The 20,601-nt window shown below is 39.0% G+C and overlaps 1 protein-coding gene across 1 annotated transcript in view; it reads right to left on the bottom strand.

Annotated features, from left to right (window-relative positions):
* The window catches only part of ESF1 (ESF1 nucleolar pre-rRNA processing protein homolog), a 32,474-nt gene extending 11,928 nt beyond the window's left edge, over positions 1-20,546 (bottom strand). Inside the window, exons 1-9 of the mRNA XM_008642003.2 lie at positions 20,286-20,546; positions 18,320-19,016; positions 17,231-17,559; positions 16,356-16,469; positions 15,567-15,667; positions 14,297-14,449; positions 12,715-12,829; positions 11,658-11,796; positions 4,909-5,070 (exon numbers count right to left, since the gene is read on the bottom strand). Coding sequence (XP_008640225.1) covers positions 4,909-5,070; positions 11,658-11,796; positions 12,715-12,829; positions 14,297-14,449; positions 15,567-15,667; positions 16,356-16,469; positions 17,231-17,559; positions 18,320-19,016 — 1,810 coding nt within the window. The 5' untranslated portion in view covers positions 20,286-20,546. The remainder of the gene's footprint in view (positions 1-4,908; positions 5,071-11,657; positions 11,797-12,714; positions 12,830-14,296; positions 14,450-15,566; positions 15,668-16,355; positions 16,470-17,230; positions 17,560-18,319; positions 19,017-20,285) is intronic.
* Between the last annotated feature and the right edge of the window lie 55 nt (positions 20,547-20,601).

Genomic DNA, 20,601 nt, shown 5'->3' with positions numbered 1-20,601 from the left:
CTTGTCTGAAATACGAAGTGTGGACAAGATCTAAAATCATATTAAACCATAGAACCATAGGAGGAAAAGAGTGGAGCAAAAACAAGATAAAGGATCCTTCTACTACTCTGGAAAGGTGCCAGAATGAACAGTAAGGGGCAAACTGTTACAGCCAAAAAAATTGGGTACTTAACCAGCAAACAAATCAGAACCACGATAAAGGAAGGATTTTGCATAGGTTCACTAAAAACAGGCCATTAAGAAACTCTCATACAACAAGAACAAATATTTAGTTATCTTCAAAGTCCATGAAAGCAGACTCATCAGCTTCCTTGAAATGGAACCACTATGACTTTGGATACTTTGTGGTACTTTTATGGAAAAAATTACTGGTCAGGTAACAACCTTGCAGATTCTCTTTGAAGATAGTAAATACAGAATTTTAAAAATATATGTCACATCTCCAGCAAAAGAGAAACCCAAAATCTGAAAGGAAGTTACAATATTTCTGATTTATTTGCCTGGAAAATGGAATCATTTGATCCATCTGGCACTGAAGAACTTGGAGGAAAATCCAGCCCTTTCTTGTGGTATTTGGCAGTCTCATGAAAGGCATCAGAGTTTCTCCACAGATTAGAATGGCTTAGAAACTACTGTCCAGACCACTTCCCGAGAATAAGAGTGTATTTAAGTGGTCAAAAGGATTTGGACTGCAGCAGGGGAAAGGAATTGTCTACTTTAGGTAGAAATATTAGCTGGCCATTGAAAGATATAACTTATACACCCTTATTGAAATACATTTTTTTAGAATAAATTAATCACAATGGTTTCATTTAATCTTCACAAACGAGGGCAAGAAAAGAGAGGAAAAAGGTCATCTACGGCAAATACTACAGCAAACCTACATACACTGCTGTCACACTGCTGGGACAGCAAGAGAGAGGGGCAGGTCAGAATTTTTACTTCTCCAAACACTCTAAACTTGCAGAAGTTTAACAGCCTGCAACTGTCACTGTTATTAGAGGCCAGAGAGATACATTTCTGTTTTCAGGAAACCTAAACGAGCAAGTTCATCTTGCGTGTAATGCCTCACCAGAAAAATGAAACTCCTTGTTGCAGGTAGCTGAAAGGAACGGCAAATAGAAATACTCTGATAACATTAGAATTTGTCACCCCCAAAGATGAAATTTGTTAAGTCAACAAGTCTTTCCTAAGACAGTAAAAGTGCCAGCAAGAACCCAGCACCCATCGCAGCTGTCAGGTGTGAGCCCCCACACAGCTCAGCGCATGCTGCTTCGTGCTGCAGGAGGCGAGGCCACTCCCGTCAGGGGACACACTCAGCAGTGATCCAGACGGAGATACATGTTCCATAGGAGCATTTCTGTGCTCTGCATAATCTCTGGCTGTACAGCTGGGCTTCACTATGCACTTTACAGACACCACAGCCTTCTGTTCTACTGTTCTTCTGTTCTACTTCGGATGAAAACAAATTTGAAATTTTCCTCCAAGCCTAGCTAAATATTTACATCTCATTCTTCCCAAAGGAAAAATTTTTAGGTCCAAAAAAAAACCTGGCTGAATATCATCAAGAAATGCAGTTGTGGTCTTCTCTCTCTTCACTTTCTAAGGGGAGCTTTGGGAACTGGATAAGAATTCATAGTAATTGTTGCTTAAATCAGATATGATTAAGAAAACAGATGGATGCTTAAATATAACACTGATTTTGTGCCTAGAAGAACAGACCAAAGAGAGTTGGAACTACATCTAATTTATTTTTGCTGGCACTGTGGTTTATTTAAAACTATTATGATTCAAGAATAACTGAATCATTGACAAAGTATGCTTTCTATAACCATGTGTAAATGACTGTGCCAAAACTCAAAATTTTAAATTAATTCAAATATCTGCCTTTCAATTGAAAAACTTCCTAGAGTTAACTGTTGTAATTCTTCCATGTATTAAACATTTGGGCAGGAAAATATTTTGCAATAAGTCAAGCGCATTAAGGCAGAACTCGATAATAAAAATATTTCAACAGACATAAACTAGTTCTGAAAAAAATTAGGAGTCTTCAGAGATTACAACAAAAACTATTTTTGAATGTCCAGAATGCTCCAACTGAACATAAGTGGTTTTGAAATTTAAATAAGCACATTTGTTCAAGAAAAAATAACAACTAATGCTCCTCCCTCCCATAAAGAAGCACAACCTCAAGCATGTATATATATTGCCAGAGCTATAAACTACTGTTCAGCATGTGCTGCCTATGCTCCACCATATAAAAAACACATATAAAAGAATATCCCCTTCAGGTGTGCAGGACCTCTTCTCCAAATGCTGCCTAAAAGCAGTAATGGCTGAATTTTTGACTCAAAAGCAAACTTAAGACACCCATTTTCCCTTTTAGGACTTGGGTTTCGGACAAAACCGTATTGCAGGGGTCAATAGCCAGAAGTGGCACTGTTGACCTTGTGGAGGTGAACTGTCTCTAACAAAGGCAAGTGAACAAGTCTATGATTTCCAAAACCTCTGCTCTTCAATAATCCTCTACTTTTTCAGGGTAAGAAATGAGGAAATGTTAACATATCCTGTAAAACCATAGTTGCTAAAGTAACATTAAATACTATAAACTACCCTTGTAAAATTCATTGCACACACATGCACATTGAACCCAAAATTATATGAACAAACCTGACCCTGTGCATGGACATCCAGCTAAATTTAGACAAAGTCAGTCAAATTTATCAAGATAGGGGGTTTTTGTTTGCTTGTTTGGGTTTTTTTACCATCCCTCCCTCAAAAGAGATGAGGACATGGCAAAAGTCTAGGAGTCCTACAAGAAGATGCAGTCAGGAAGGGGTTGGACTAGGTATAAGTATGCAACAAATCCAATTTTCTAAAGTCAAGTTCCATAGCAAAGAAACAGGGAGCCCATGCATTAAGGAACTGGATTCCATCTCTACTACAGTTAAAACTCCATTTCTACTAAATGTCAATGCAGTTTACTCGTAACATGCAAGGCACAGTCTTAAAGACAGCCTCTTACAAAACTTCTTGTTCTCCCAGGGCAAGCAAGGCTAAAGAGTTTCCTTTGGTCTCCCTTAAAACAATTTTCCATCTCCTAAAATGAAGGGTTTGCTCTAGATTCCTGACTATGTTACCACATTAAGGTACCCAAACTTTTTTAAATTTACAGAACTTCTTTCATAAAATTTGCAAAATTCTTCAAAAAACAGAATGCATAACAAACAAAAAAACCTCCAAACGTGTTTTTCAAAACCAACAGAAAAACACATAAATAAATATAAATACAAATATATATAAATACAAATATGTATAAATACAAAACACACTCCTAGCAGCAACTGGTTCATCTGTGGCTTCCACCTTCAATCTGAAAGGTGGCAACAACTCTCTGTAGAAATCTTACAAAGCTACGTACGTATGAAAACTCCTTGGCCTTGAATGCTCAGTGACACAATGAATTAACTACTGAGTGAGCAACATCGTGAATGCAAGTACTGACACACAGTGGACAGATGGAGTACAACGCTGTGTCAGCGAGCACTTGTCCTGGCTGCATGATACATGCTTTTCCAAAAGGGTTTTGACAGAATTCATGTCAGAAATTACTGGAATTATAAAAGCACGATTGAAAGCACACAACTATTTTTAATGCCCGTGTATCCTCTAGAACACAGATCTTATGAAGAAACAGGAATAAAATTGTTCCGTTCAGTTTAGTCCATTTCAGTGAACTGCTACAGACCAGAGTATTTCAAACTGAGCAGAACTTCTGTTCAGCAGAAGTTATCTGAGTGAACTCAGAATAATATTTGTGTAAATCATATCATTAGATATGCATTCCTAGCTGGGAATTCCCATCAGCAGTGAAGGGCCTAGATTCTGGTATGTGTCTGGTCTTGCTACTTGCAGTAAGAGATCAGGGCTGTGTCCTAACACAGGCTGCAGTCCCACACCTGCTGCACCTTGCTGCTCCCAAGAAGGGAATGTCATACTTCCCTAGTCTTTCAGCTGCACCATTTAACCCTCTGAACATCTGCCTATCTGACATGCTAACTCAGTGGAAAAGATCCAGATTTTTTCTTTTCCAGAGTAGTTCTGTTATTTTAGCGAACAAAATTAGGCTTGCAAGGAGATCTACCAAGTGCCAAGGCTGGTACAGGCAGTCAGAATGAGCTTTGGGCCAGGGTCAAGGTGATGCCACAGTGAAAACCTTTCCCTTTGTGGATATAGGGAGCTGTTAAACTGGCTCATTACACCTCAGGGAAAGCATTCAGTTTGAGTGGTTTTTTTGTCATAAAGAAAAAAAAAGAACTAGACACTCGTTTTTGGCTGTCAGGATGGGTTCTGCTGGGATGCTATATGGTGAAGTTACCTTTCATTAATTTCTGATGTCAATCTGGATGTCACTATTCCCCAGCCTTTCCTGGTACTTTGCTTTCTCCCAGAGCAGTTTCACTGGAAGGTCAGACTTTTCCCTTTTCTGCTCCCCCAAATCTTTAGCATTATGCAGGCAACATTTCCAAACCACTCTCCTCTAATTATACACTATGTTTCCAAATCATACTGGTTTTCATTTTTAAAAGTGCAAGTATGTTTTATGAATCTATAGCAAACACATGAATTCTACTTTAAAAAAAAGTCTATAAAGTGATAATTGAAAAAGCAAGTACAAAAAATCCTGGCGAAAAAATAATCTATAAAGAGAAACTTACAGCTGAGGAACTGAGTTCAGACATGTTATTTCTTCTATTTCCCTCACTGTAAACAATCTGGATTTCAATTTATGGGGAAAAAAAGGGCTTGTTTCTCCTACTATAAATTCAGCACCTTACACTATATCCCTGTCAGCAGACCAATACTGCATATCCTCCAAGGCAGGAAAATAAAAAAAATAAACCTTACCTGGAACCCATTTAATCTCCATTCCTATATCCTTTTCTTCCTGTTTTTTCTCTTTTTCTTGGATACTTTGCAAAAGTTCTCTGTACTTGGCAATTTGCTCTTCATCATCTTTTTGGCTTTTCCTCAGTTTGTCATCTTCCATTTCATTAACTACATCACCATCTAAGAGGAGAGAGCAAAGTTATCACAGAGAGCCTCAAGAAAGTGAGCAACTGAAGTTTATCTTTAGGAAACAAACCTAAGACACACACATTACTTCTAAAAGATAATATAAAATATTTTCATCTGTTATTACCCCACAGAACAACCAGTTTAAGAATTCCCTTATTTAGATGAAATAAAAATAGTATCTGAAAAGACAAAAGAGAATTTGTCCAGTAAAGGAAATCACTGACGGGGCACAGCATCCTTTACCGTAATTTTAAATTATTAGTTTTAGAGTCCTTTCCAGCATAGTACCTAAATCTCTGAAACCAGTGGTGTAAAGCATTTTGAAAATAAAATGCTGCTTTTTGACAAACAGCAAGAGTCTGTAAAAGAGATAATTATTCAATGCCTTAATCTTCAGTGACTTGCTGAATGAACAAATGAAGCAAGACAGAAAAGAGGACTTCTTTTTTCCTTGTTTTTAGGAAAAAAATCAACTAAAATGTTACTTACAATAAGCTTTTAAACGAGTATTTCAGTGAAAACAGACTTGAAAAATGCTGCAACTCCTTTAACTGTAGAAACCTAGGTTTGGGGCAGGGTCATCTTTTCTTTTTCTCTGGATGAGCAGTAAAGCTGTGCTTCCTACAGTACTGAATTGAGTGGACAGCATAACTGGTGTCCAGAAATGTGTCCCAGTTCCAAGTCTGGTCTTTGGCTAAAACTGAGGTGTGGCAGTGTTCTCGCCCCATTCCATCACTGCAAGAAGCTGGTTGTTGACTGGAGGCAGAAATCTTTACTGCTCATAGAATCACAGAATCATTTAGGCTGGAAAAGACCTTTAAGATCATCGAATCCAACTGTTAGCCCAGCATGGCTAAGCTGCCACTGCATCATGTCCACAAGTGCCACATCTACATGGCTTTTAAATACCTCTGGGGATGGTGATCGAGCCACTTTCCTGGGCAGCCTGTTCCAATACCCACAGCCCTTCCCTCATTCACTAAGAGGGTTACCCTGCCATAAGAGGAGATTAATTTAGTCAAGCAGGAACCTGCCCTGCACAAACCTGTGCTGACTGGCCTGAGCCTCTGGTTGTCCTGTAGGGTACCTACATGATGGCCCTCAAGATGACCCACTCCGTGACCTCCCCAGCATTGATGCTGGGCTGACAGGCCTGTAGTTCCCTGCACTCTCCTTCCACCACTTTGTGTAGATGGGCATTACATTTGCTAACTTCCAGTCAACTGGGACTTCTCTGATTATCCAGGACTGCTGAAAAATGATGGAAAGTGGCTAAGTGAGCATATCATATCTGCCAGCTCCCTCAGTACCCTTGGGTGGATCCCATCTGGCCCCAGAGACTTGTGTGTCTCTAAGTAGTGGTGTAGCAGGTCACTGACCATTTCCCTTGGGATTAAGGGGGCTTCTTTCTGCTCCCTGTTCCTGTCTCCCAGTTCAGGTACCCAGAACTGGTGTTACTATTTAAGACTGAGGGCAAAGGAGGCATTAGGTACTGCAGTCTTTCCCTCATCCTTTGTCACTGCGCCTCTCTCTGCATCCAGTAAAGGATGGAGATTCTCCTTAGCTCTCCTCTTATTGTTAATGTGTTTATAGAAACAATTTTTGTCTTTCACGGCAGTAACCAGGTTAAATTCTAGATTGGCTGTGACCCTTCTAATTTTCTCCCTGCATAACCTCACAGCACCCTTGTAGTCCCCCTGAATTGCCTGCCCCATCTTCCAAAGTTCATAAACCTTCCTTTCTTTCCTAAGTTCCAGCCAAAGCTCTCTGTTCAGCCAGGCTGGGCTCGTTCCCTGCTGGCTCATCTTTTGCACGGCACATGGGTACAGTCAACTGCAGCTGCTTTTCCACTTTCCTCATCAGAAGCTGAGATCTAAGAAGGAAGCATATGCTCATTCAGAAAGCAAAAGGCAACTATGTTTTGAAGACAAGTAGAAAAAGAAGACATTTGGTTGTTTCTTCTTCCTAGTGTCCTGAGAAAGAAGCTCTACTGGATGGGAACTGAAGAAATCTTTGAGCCAAAAGAGGATCCCTAGAACCTTGATAGGCAAGGGGCTACCAGTTTGTATTTATCACTCATTTTGCTAGGAGAAATTTAAGTGCCAATGCATATTGTCATTCTTTCTCATTTAGATAGAAGTTGTGTTTCTTCTGTCAAAACTAACAGTTTTAAAACAAATGTTCAACATCGCCTTCAAAAGAACTGTAGGAGCTTTTAAATCTGTAAGCAAATAAAGCACATTTGACAACAGATGCAAGAAAGGAAAGTGAGCTGAGTATGTTCTCAAAGTTTGCTCAGAGTTCAAATAACCTTGTCAGCGGCTTTCAAGTATCACACTGTATTGCACAACATCAGGAACCACTTTGATGGATATTAAGGCAGCAATGCTTTCTGCCAACAGCTTGTTCAAAGGCTTTTTGAAGAAAACACACAAACCAAAAAGTTCTGGGGCATTAACCGCTGCACTGCAAGAGAAATACAATCAACCTGGGAAGGAGAAAAAGGCAAAAACTGATGAAATCTAGAGTATAAAATAAAGTATATTCTTATTGTTTTCAAAAGAAAGAAGTAATAGAAGTGCTAAAAGATTTAAAAAGAATGAATTTCAAATCATGAGGCTGGTCAGAAACATTCCAATACAACAATTTGTTTTTAAAAGATGACATTAATACAAAATATAACCACATGCAGAGGCTCAATATGTTAAATTGGTGATTGGCAGCTGAGATCACGTTCTTGTAATCACAGGGTTGTGAAGAGATTGTGTTCGTAGTTTATCTTGCAATAGCTGAGTAGATGATTCCTTTTTTTAAAAAACCTCAGCCTTAAAAATTAAAGGCAGTAGAAAACTTGTAGCAGATATAACATTTGACAAGAGGTCTGCTGCAAGGCTGAATTTTTTTTAAAGATGAGGGGGAATTTTCTTTCCATGATGTAATGGCAAAGCAGAAAACTCAGCTAATGACTTGGATGCTGATGGCCATACCATAAAAATTGCCTTAAATGTCTCAATTCTATCCAGGGTAGTTATTCAAATTCAGATAGATAAAAAATAAAACCCAAAATACCTACAATGCATGTAGACCGACAGGATTAAAACTAAATGCTTCACACTCCAGTATTCAAGAATCAAGTCTGAGGTAGAGGTTTTTGCACTGCACTACAGCATGCTATGAAAAATTGAATGTGCTGAACTCAGTCTTGAGCCAGAAAATAATGACAAAGAAAACACTGGGGTTTAAACCCATTTTCCCACATTCTAAGCACTTCCTGAACATGGAGTTGTGCAAATCCCATTAGGTCATCCCAATGATAATAAAAAAATGGAAAAATTTAGAATATGAAATGAAGTTTATTCAAAGCCTGTCAGAATTGATGCCTTTTTGTAAGATTTTTCAGAAAGAAAAGATATTAGAAGAAGAGAATGCAACACAGATAACAGTAAATGAAGGGTAAACATTAATTTATGGCATTTTCTTAGATTTTTTTTGCATTTTCCTTCAGGTCTTTGTAGTCTAACCATCGAGGGATGTGCACCGGGTCTTTAAACCTCCCCTTGCAAACCAGGTGAGTGTTGTAGCTGCAGCCTCTCAGCAGCTGTCTGTGCAGAGGTGACCTGGCATCAATAGAGCCATGCCTCTGAGCCAGCCAGACCTAAGCCAAGGTTAACACTGGCAATCAGAGTCAGTCCTGAGTAGGGACTCACTGGCCTGCAAAAACACACAGAGATGTGTTCTTCAAGTTACTGGACACCTCCCACAGTTTATACGAACCTCCTGGAAGGAATGCTGACATGACCCTTATTGGCCTTCCAAGCACCTTTAATTACAAAACAAACCCAACCCAATAGTTCCTGCAAGCATGCTTTGGAAAAGTATCCAACACCTGCATCAGCTGTATCCAGTTTCTGATGCTTCACGGAAAGAAAATAATCAGGTTGTGGTATTTGTATTCTGAAATTCCCATGATATTCCACCCAGGCTTGGCCAACTCATAAACTGCTAAATCCTCTTGCTTCTTCTTTCCAGAGACAATAATAAATAACTGCATGTTCTACTTCTGTCACCCTCCATTTCTTAGTCTTCTGTAATAGCTCTAGCAAATATAAACACATGTGGATACTGTTCATCTTTAAGAGAAAAAGGCTGTATTGTTATCTAATAAAATGCTATATTATGCATTTAAATTTATGTATATAGTCATGAGTTATTGCACCAAATAGTTCTCAGAATTGTAAAAAGATTTAATATCTGGTCTGACTCTATTTAACCTTAATTATTGAAAATAAGATTCAGCAGCATTATTTGAACAAAAACTCCTCCCTCCCAACCACTACATTTCCTTTCTCTGCACTTGTGCACCTCTGGCATCGGGGCAGCAGCACAAAACAAAGACCTACTGGGTTTGCAGAGTCTTATATCGGAAGTCAAATACCACAGGAGGCTGGGCTTCCTGCTCAGATTCCTACTGAGTAGAGCAGGGATCTACATGGAGTTTCCTACAAGCCTGGTGGTGTTCAGTAAGTGTTTGGACAACTCTTAGGTTTAGCTTTTAGGTTGCCCTTTGTGGAGTCACAACTTGGACCCAGTGGTCCTCATGGGTCCCTTCCAACTCAGGATATTCTGTGACTCCATGATTCTATCAAGACTAGCTAATTTTAAAAAATCCTATAAAAGTATTTTATCATATATTCTGTTTCAGTATTTGTGTGCTGTGCAAAGCAGAACAGCAGAAAAGATGTTGCTCTTGCAAAGATAAAAAAAAAACAGATGAAAAGCTTAGACATAAACCCCATAATGCTTAATTTGAAGCATATTTAAAATGCCATACACTAAGTCACTGGTGCTCATTGTCAAAATAGCAGTTATGGACTGGATTTAATGAATGCCACAAACACTTCCTAATTGGGATAAATGTACCCAAGTAGCAGAAAATTCAGAAGCAATGTAAAGGAGAAATTTTGTGCTGTGAACCACAACATTCCAGGTCACTGAAATCCCTGATGTCACAGAACTGTTGTTTAACAGTAATACTAACATTCATGATGCACATATTTTAAGTTGAAAAAATTCCATGAAAAAAAAATTAGAACAGGCCAACAAAAACCTGTTTATAAATATAACATTTTAATAAGTTTGAAAAGTACAAATAGAAGTCCAGGACATTTTTTCCCTCCTTATCAGACTCCTACATTTCCATTCAAGCAGCTGACATTGATTTTTCCCATTTGTGCATAGCACCACATAATTCTGCTGGACGGAACCCTGACAGATGGAATCCTGTTTTGTATCACATAACTGAATGGATAAAACGTCAGGAACACATTAAAGACATGACAACATAATTCCTCTCTTAATAACTTACTTTTCAAAACATCATTTGTATCTAGACATTTCCAGGTTTAAAATTTATTAGTGCGATAAGATTACTTAAGGTCATTTTTTTTTCCTTCCCAGAAATGGAATTTTACTCTTTAAAATTTCTGAAGTGTTGCTCCCATGGATATTTGCTTTCATCACCACCCTACCATAGATGCTGTTCTTTAACATCATGGTAGCCTTGTATGTGAGAGGAGATGGAAATGCTTTACTCTGAATCCCCTGCTCCCCTTTAGACTTCACTAAGCATTGATAGAGAAACTAAAGCTCACAACAGTGCAGTTTGTGAGTTTTTATGTAAGATGAGAAACAAATGGACATTATCCCTGCCAATATATTGCCAAGCTGAGTTTTCTGCCACAAGATTTCCCAAATCTACAACCAAAAAAAACTGCAATGTTTTTTTGCATGCTCCAAGCTCATCTCTGCTTGCAGCAAGCTGCTTTAATGCGGGATAAATCAATTTTAAGATCTGTTTGAAAGACCTAATTAAGGCTTAATGAAATTTTATTTGCCTTGTAATCTAGGCTGTAGGTATTATTAAGAGCAGGACGCATTTCAGAATGAAAACAAGCAATTTAATAAGGAATTTAAACACTGGTGCACCATATGCAGAAGACTCAAGTACCTTGCGAAGTTAGATGAAATTCTCTTTATATTCTTAAGAAGTACATGAATCAAAAAGCACTTGAAAGATGTCCCTGTTCATCTAGTCATTAACCACCTTGCATTTCAAACTAGGACTTTTCCTCTGAAAAGGAAACACTTCAACTTCTATGAGTCTGTAATTTATCTCAGAAATGGACAGATTAGAAGCAGATACTGCCAAACTTGACAAAGAGATGTCAAGGTACCCTGAAAAAAAAGAAAAAAGGGGGTAGGAGGAGAAATAAAAAAGCAAGAAAATTATTTTCCACACAGAGGTGCAAGCTCCTATTCAGAAAGCAACTACTGTAGTCCAGTGGAAGGTGTCCCTGCCAGTGGCAGGGGGTTGGAGCTAGTTGGTCTTTTAGGTTCCTTCCAGTCTGAACCATTTAGTGATTCTGCTTACAGGCTCAATCATTATACAACAAATATAATTGTCCTTGTAAAAGATGACATTCAAAGCATTTTCTATAAATATAACATTTAAATATTTAAATAATTTGTGTTTAAAACCCTGCAGCTAATGACTTTGTGTACATTTATCACCAAAGTACCTTGCTGCTGTTCCTCCTCTTCTTCACTCGATGAAGCCAAATAAGCTTGAAAATCCATGTCAAGAAGCTCCTCTTTGTTAAAAGTTCTGCTGAGTGATGTTACTCGCTCATGATCTGTCTCATCCCATGTGATATCTACCTTAAAAATAAGAATGCCAGTTGTAGAAGCTGGAACACTAAAACTAAACACTGTAATGTTGTCTTTTTAGGGAAAATTATTTTATACCTTCCATTCAAGACACAATATAAACCTGTTAGTCATGCTCTCTACTCACTATAATAACCATTTAGTAACAGGAATTTAATTATAACATTTTGGAATTTATTCTACAGTCGGTTTCAATGAATTTGAACTACAAGAAGAACTGAAGAGATCTCCTCATGCACTGAATGGTTCTGTAAGAGCAGGTCCCACAACACAAAACCTCTGTAAGCCAAATTTCCTTTGTGGCAACAGATACTGGTGTTGAAGCAGGCACCAACCCCTCTCTCTTCCTCTTCCAGCAGCAATTCACTGGTGGAATCACATGCAGATTGCAATGGGGACAATGAAAGTGTTTGCGCAACTGCACCCTCAACCAGAACGTGAAACAGATCTGACTGAAAAATGATCCAGCAGAAAGTTCTTATTTCTCAACTAATCACTCCTCCAATCTGGTTCATTTCATGGCCAGATGGAAATTTTGGCTGTCAGTAGGACAGAGTAGGAATGAATTGCTACAAGGAGGGGAAGCAACTGTTGAAGCCTGGCATTACCACCAAAACGGCTCTTACCGATTAATACACTAACATCCATTTTAGGCAAATTAAAAGATTTAACTGTAAATAATAAAGCAATTTCATGTGCAACTTGTCATAGAGATAAAATGAAGCCCAATCTCTTTTAAAATCCAACTTGTGGGTCCATAACATGCTTAAATCTTTTAATACATTTGATGTCTTTATTTTGAAATGGTGAAGATAATCAGGAATCTTTTCCCGAGTACATATATCATTCAAAAGCTGACAGCAAAACTAAACAAATAAGAAAAACATTACAAAAACACTGTAAAGATACCTTTGATGTTCCCATAGCAGCAGATGTGAAGTACTTTGGCTTATAAGCAGCTATGTTCACTTCTGAGGCTACGTCTTTTGGCTTATCATCAAATGTAACATTATCTGGAATAAATCTTAAAGGCAAATAAAACGTGTTATTCTTCAAATACATTGGGAAATTGCATAGTATAAACAGTCTAAGCTTTCATGAGTATGGTACATCAGCATGAAAGAATTAGCTAAAATAAAAAGGCGGTAAGCCTGAAAAGGGAACAAAAGAAATGGACAAGTACTCCACACATGTAAGATTCATTGCCTGGCTTCTGCAGGTCTGCTCCACAGGTTTTCAGTGTATAACAACACCCTGTTTGGGAAGTATTTCAATTTTCAGTCTGGTATAAACAGGGTTGCAGATGGTTTTTTGGGTGTTTTTCTTTGTTTTAAGAACCATCTTAATATTAAAAATTAAAAAGAAAAAAGCGAATAAAAGAGGATTTGGAAACAGATGAAAAAAAATTCCAAGCCTTTTAGGAAAGCCTGGTACATCTTGAAAATTATAATGAATAAGGAAAAAAAAAGTTTAAAAGACCAAAGTCATGAGTAGCAACCAAAGAACTTAGTTTAAAAAAAACAAAAACCTTGGTATACTACATGAGGAATTACTTGTGATTTTTTTAAAATCTTTGCAAATGTAATCTGATAAATAGTAGTCTACATTAAAATTTAACAAAGCAGAAGATTAGGAAAATCACTGGAGAATTTCAAACACCTGTGTTTGTTGTAAAACATTACCAGTGTTTAAAATGTTTACACATTTTACATGTTTACATAGTCACACATGTTCACATATTCACTTAGCAAAGATGTCTTTTCCAAAATGGTTCAAAGCAAAGTAACTAAGTTCCCCTAGAAAATTATTCAAAGCAAAAAAAAAACCTTAACTTTCACTGATTTCCAAGAGTGTCCATAACAGAGGCCCCAGCAGACAAACAGGGCTTCTGCCACAACTTTTTATGATTTAGTAACTTTTCTGTTTAGACTGAAAGGGGTTTTTTGCAACAAAAGGAAATACTAACAATAAAGCAAACCACAATTTAAAATCCTTTCTTCCCCAAACATGACTTTGGAAATACCAGAGCATCCAGCTCATTCACAAGGGCTAACACATCTATTGCAGCTTTGTGACAAAAGCAGCAATAATCTTGCCCTGTGGTAAGGAATCCCAAAAAAGAGCCACTTCTGGACCCTTGGGGAGAGAAAAAGAAAAAAGCAACAGTGCATTGTTTCATTTCCTGAATCCTATCACTTTACTTAATTGTACCAAAAGCTTGAAGATGTAATGAGAACATTTTATCTGGATTTCCGGAAAATAATCTCTCTACGCAGACATCCTCTTGAACTTCCCACGTTACAATAAAAACGGTCAAAAAGAAGAAAGAAGAACCAAAGGGAAACCTAACAACTCACTGGATGCCCAATTTATCTTCATATCTTGTTTTGCTTACAGAGTGAAGTCAATAAAGTTTACTCCAAATTATTATAAACTGCCTTTGATTCACCCTCCCTGGCCCAACATGTAAAAATATCACCAGTGGAGCTACCTCAGGTCTATGAAAGAGCAGCTACTTTCAAATTCCAGTCCATCACATTCCTCATAAATTTTATTGGCTGTTTCAGGAGAATCACATTCTACAACTGCATAGAAGTATTTCAGTCGCTTAAACTGGTATTCCCGCAGTTTTTCCCTATAAATCCTGCAAAAGTGGAGAAAAGACCAGTCAGGTGAGCTGGCTGTAACATCTTGTTATTTGCAAAATATGTTAATCCAACTCGTTAAAAACATGTGCCAACCAAGCACTCTTCTAATCTTGTAAGGCTCGATATTAAACAGCACAAAGTTCCACCAGTATTCAGTTTTGCTCAAGTAAAAAGACTATTTCACACAGTTTTATTAAGTGTAAAATCTGTATATGACTCCATTGAAAGATCACAAGGATGAGGTTCTGTGAAGCTGAAGGGCACAGGCACAGGTATCACTGAGGTACCTCTGGGATACCTGGGTTTGTTTGTTGGATTGCAGATGCTCTCAAGCCCACTGAGCAGTAAATCTAACGCTTCAGGATGCACCTTGAGGCACACAGTGAAGAGGACCTCAGAACGCGCTCTGCGTCCACCTTACACTCCCCTGATGCACTAGAGAATGCCTTCAAAGGGATCTACCCTTATGTCAGAAGCATCTAGATTTTCTAAATACAGGGCAGTCCAGCAGGATGCATTATACAAATATGGCCTCAATCAGGCTACCAAACATCTGGGAATTCTGGAAAAATATCAAAGCAAAACCTTTAACAAAAGTTTAAAAAAAGCAAGAAAGACATGCCCGAAGAAGTCAGGACAATGGTAGGACTGAGGAGCTCAGCCTGGGAAGCCAGGGCTGCTGCTGATGGCACTCCAGAAATCTCAATCTGGGAATTCTTGGACTAAGTTAAGGTCCCTGTTGATTCACAGGTAAGAATTTTGACAGTGAGCACTAAGGGGAGTTTACTGCACAAATGGCAATTTGTAGAAGAGAAATGCTGTTTTTTTAAGCTCCCCATGTATTTGTTCCATTGATTATTCCAATGAGCTACATCATAAAATTTTGAACTCACATCAACAAGCAAATCTTCTCAAGTTTCATCATAATGCATTTATTAAATGCACTGACAATGAACCAAGGGTTGTAAAACAACCCTTGAAAAAAACTGAAAAATTAAGCTGTCCACGGGACATTTCCACATATGAACTCCTGGAAACAGGAGTTGATTGGGATTTTCACTAAGAATTAAACATATTATATCTCTTATTTGAAGACAAAATTAAAATTAATACCCATCATCCTCTGTGGTATTCTCTGGAAGATCGAACAGTTCCACAGGTCCTTTTTGTTCTTCCTCTTTCAATCTCTCTTTTCCAAACTCTGAAGGATAAATCTACAAATACAACAATACAAAACTAAAGCTTAAACTGTGACACAATGTACACTAACTAAGAAAAAATATCTATCCAGGCTTTTACACTTTACAGTTTTTATTTAAGATCAGTTAAGGGATCAATTCCATCAAATTTATTACTTTCCTAATTTTAATGTATGGAAAAGACAGCAGAATAACCAAACTGCCTGCCAGGAATCTTGAGACAGATGAAGAACAACAGGAACCCTAACTTTGCTCATTCTACTGTGGCCCTTTTCAGGAAGAGGTATCTGATTAAAATTTCTCAGAGAGCTGAGGCAGACACTAAATGGAAAAATATAACTTAATTGGCCAGAATACAACCAATTTATTAGTAAGGTCTAAGGCTGGGTTATCTGCCGTGCAGACCACTGAAAATTAAACTAATCAAGGAAATGTAGTCTCCTCCTACTAGAACTAAGAACTTCACTATTAGTGTCAGAGAACCAGCACTGAGAGCCAACCTCATAAACATGAGAAGTCAATGGCTTTGGCCTCTAACTCTGCCAAATACATGCCTGTTACAGCGAGTTAAATTGCAACACAGTTTCTCTTTAAACACATTAATATTTCTTTTGGTTCTCTACACCACTGTCTTACTTCTTATTTTGCAGTCTATTTCTTTTATCAGTAAAAGTCAGTTCTCTTTTTAGAGATCAAGTCTTACCTTAACAGAAAACACTGTTCCTCCTTTGGGTGTGAAAGAATTAAATAGAGCCAGCAAATCCTTAGCCTTCAACCTATCCCAATCCATATTACAAACTGCCAATCTGCTTGTAATCTGAAAGAAAAGAACATAAAATTCATAGGTTTAATTCTTAACTGTTGTGAGGAATACACAATTCTCTTGCAGAACTCAGTGGTAAAAATCAAAGTCAGCAATAAACTTTGCTGAAAAAAATAAAAGCAGCATTGTCCTCATGGCTTTTTATCACTTAAACTAGCAAAGATCAGAAGCAGCAATTACCAGAGCACATAAAAAGGACATAAATAGTGAAGCACCACAGAATGGACTGCATCAATCACAGATTTAGAACTGCAGCGACAACATAATCACTTAGGATCTTGTTATCAAACATTGTTAGTTTCAAGAACAATCACTACCCCTGTATTGTGGCAGCACTAGAGTACTGTGATTTCTTACACACTGATTGTGCTAGTTGTGAAGTCCTATTTCGCTGTCTAATGATATCTTAATTTCTTAAAGTGTGTGTTAAATAACTAAATTTTTGAAAAGTGAAAAAAATCAGTAGTGAACAAAAGCAGCACTATCCAAATTCTGGAATTTCTGAAAGGCTCAATTTTGTTTGTCCTTTCACCTGCAGACAGCTTATCTATAGGTATAGGTAAGTGTGCTTAGGGGGAAGAGGAGATACCAGTGAAAACTGCAAGTCTCTCATTGTCAGACAATTTCACCATCACTTCCATTCTGTCACTAAAAGGCTGAAAAACCTTTACAAAAAATACTCCCACAAACTGTATGAACTCATAACATTTCTGAGTTTGTCATGTAGCAACTTTTCACATGCAAAGTATTGTTACCTCATCTCCACGAGGGGCATCTTTATCCAACTCGCGCCACAAGTGCTCGATCTCTGGCTCCTTTGGAAACAGCTCGTTCAAGTCCTCATCATCCTCTGAGCTCGTTTCAATGTTCCCTATGCCTCTGGCTAGATCAGGCCCACTATCACTTTCTTCATCACCTTCTGAATCACTGTCATCTTCACCCATTTCCCCATCATCTTCTGGCTCCTCTTCCTCGCCTGTTTCTCCACCATCTTCTGATTCCTCTTCTTCCGATTCTGCATCCTCACTTGCAGAAGTTTCTTCCTCTAACTGGCTTTTACATTTTACACTTTGGTCACAGACGTCTGAGCACAGAAAGATAAACATTAGACACCTATTTTTATGTTAGAATTACATATGACCCTTTACAAAAAGGAAAACTTCAGGGCTTTTTCATACCTATTTACAGGACCCCCGAAAGGTGTAATGATGCAGGAGCAAATAACAGAAAACATCGGTGTTGCCGCTCTTGTTTGTCTAGTCTGGTCTAATCTAATGTAAATACTCTTTAGGCCTACAATTGTATTATCAATCTCAACTGTAATTAAATATACTGCTATTTCATTTATCTTACAGAACCAACAGGTAGAAATCAGTTTAATAATGGAGGCTATACACATGCACAAGCAATATAAATAAAGTTTTTCTTCAAACTTTTCTTCAAGTTACCTGTTCTTTCCAATCTCCTTTAATATTAATGGCTCAATGCTGCCATGTTTACAATTTCAGTCCACAAGTTGTGATGTGCCTTCATGGTATCAGTTCATGTATCTGCTGTTCAGTTTGATAAATACAGCAGCATATATGCTGTTATAAATTTTACTTTCCTAACTAACCAACAATTTCAGCACCAACAATTAAAAGGACAGGGATGCTCACAATCTTACTGAAGAATCAGAACTGATTCTATACAGAGCTGACCAACTCCAATCTTCCAGGAACACTGAATCTGAGTCAGTCAGCTATTTTATAACTGATCTTGCAAAATATCTTCCATGGACAAAACGAAAGCAACAACATCCAAATAAACACAGCTGAATTCTCCTCCTTATTCGAACAACTAACCTGATTCTTTTATTTTCTCTCCTAGGGAGTGGTCCCTCGTGGGAGCTTTGACTGACTTAGTACCATTTGCTTGTGAAGACTTTTCCTTGTTTTGAATTGAAATGGATCTTCCCCCTGATGCACCTCCTTGTTTGTTCTCCCCTCTGGGTAAAAGGCCCTTGTTTCCCCGAGAGCGATCAACTTCCATTGCCGTTTTCTGTGAATCCTCCTTCAAGCTGAACTTAGATTTACTTTTTTGTCCTTCTTTTTTAAGGTCATTTAGTGCAGTCACTGCTTCACATGTTTGGTCCACCCCTTGTTTGGATTTTTTGCTCTCCTCCTTTGGGAGGCCACCGGCAATGGCCGTTGCAGAATCCGCTTCTCCTTTACCTTTAGCTTTCTTTTTCTTTTTTTTCTTTACAGTGAGTTCTTTACTATCACTTTCTGAAAGATCAGAGTCAGATTCCGACAAGGCATAAAACTTCCTGAGGTTCTCTGCAGAGGTATAGTTAACAGGGCGACCTCTTTTATCCACTGTGTATCTCAGCTTGAACTTCTTGTCATGAAACATCGCTCGGAATCGCTTGTCAATCTTGACTTTACGTTCCTTTTCAGGCATCTCCCAAAACCTGGGATCCCTTGCGACGCAGCTGAACCGGCCATCGCTCAGTATTTCCTCCTGGGATGACATTTTTGATGCCATTGAAGACTTGGACATCTACAATATGGAAAAAACCCCATCATTTCTGATTAAAAAAACCTCAACCAATGAACACGGACTTAGATATGTGACTGAAAAAAACAAGGATTAAACAAAGTTGGATTTCTAACCTATACCTAAAAAGTTCTTTCCAAAAGCACATATGACAATTTCAGAGCATCACACACCACCTGGCTGGAAGGGACCTCAAAGATCATCTGGCCCAACATTTCTTGGCAAAAGCATTGCATATACAAGATGGCCCAGCACTCTGTCCAGCCAAATCTTGTACGTGCGAATCCACCGCTTCCCTGCGGAGATTATTCCAATGGCTGAATGTTCTCATTGAGGAAAATGTTCCTCTTGTATCTAAGTGGAATCTCCCAAGGAATAACTTATACCCATTACCCCTTGTCTCTTGCTTGTGACTCCTTGTAGAAAGAGAGTCTCCATCATCTCTGTAGCCACCTTTTAAATACTGGAACATGAGAATAAGGTCTCCCCTGAGCCTTCTTTCCTCAAGGCTGAACAAACCCAGCTCTCTCTGCCTTTCCTCACATGGCAGCTTCCCAGTCCGTTGGTCATCTTTGTGGCCCTCCTCTCGACCCTCCCCAGTCTGCCCACATCTTTTTTGTGGGGCAGGAACCAAAACTGAACACAGAATTCCCGATGTGACCTGACAAGCACCAAGTGGGATAATGACTTCTTTATCTCTGCTGGTGACGTCTGGTTGATGGAACTCAGCACCCTGTTGGCTTTGCTGCAGCAGCAGATTTAAACAAGTCACAAATAATCCTGTACCTACCACTGTCTCAGCCACAAATCTTTGCTTTGTCAGCTGCGCTGGCAGCCCAGAAACCCCCTGTGCCCCAGGCTGCATCCAAAGCTCCATGGGCAGCAGGTGAGGAAGGGAATTCTGCCCCTCTGCTCTGCTCAGGTGAGACCCCACCTCCAGTGCTGTGTCCAGATCTGGGGTCCCAGCACAGGAAGAACATGGAGCTGTTGGAGTCCAGAGACCACCAAGATAATTAGAGGGATGGAATTCCTCTCCTATGTGAAAAGACTGAGAGAATTGGGATTGTTCAGCTTGGAGAACAGAAGGCTTCAGAAGACCTAATTGTGACATTCCAGTATTTGAAAGAAGCCTACAAGAAAGATAGAGAAGGACTATTTACAGGGGTCTGGAGTAACAGGACAAAGGGGAATGGCTTCCAACTACTAGAAGGTAGGTTTAGATTACATAGGAGGAAAAAATTCTTCAGCGTGAGGGTGGTGAGGAACTGACACCGTTTACCCAGCGAAGACCTGGATGCCTCATCCCTGGAAATGTTCACGGCCAGGTTGGATGGAGCTCTGAGCAACGTGGTCTGGTGGAAGGTGCCCCTGCCCATGGAGAGGGTTTCGAACGAGATAGCGTTTGAGATTCCTTTCAACCCAGGCCATTCTATGATTCTGCGAGAACGGCCACACATGGTCTGCAGACACATCCCTCCGTGACTCCCCACCAGACCCACACACAGGGCCTTTGGCGAGCTTAGCCCGGTGTCCACCTCAGCTACAGCCCACCAGCAGCACCAGGTGCGCCGAGTCGGCTGCAGCCCCC

The sequence above is a fragment of the Corvus brachyrhynchos genome, unplaced genomic scaffold (assembly GCF_000691975.1).
Source record: "Corvus brachyrhynchos isolate BGI_N302 unplaced genomic scaffold, ASM69197v1 scaffold69, whole genome shotgun sequence".
Lineage (NCBI taxonomy): Eukaryota > Metazoa > Chordata > Aves > Passeriformes > Corvidae > Corvus > Corvus brachyrhynchos.
The sequence above is the reverse complement of the archived record's forward strand: the minus strand, read 5'-3'. Positions and strand labels throughout refer to the sequence as shown.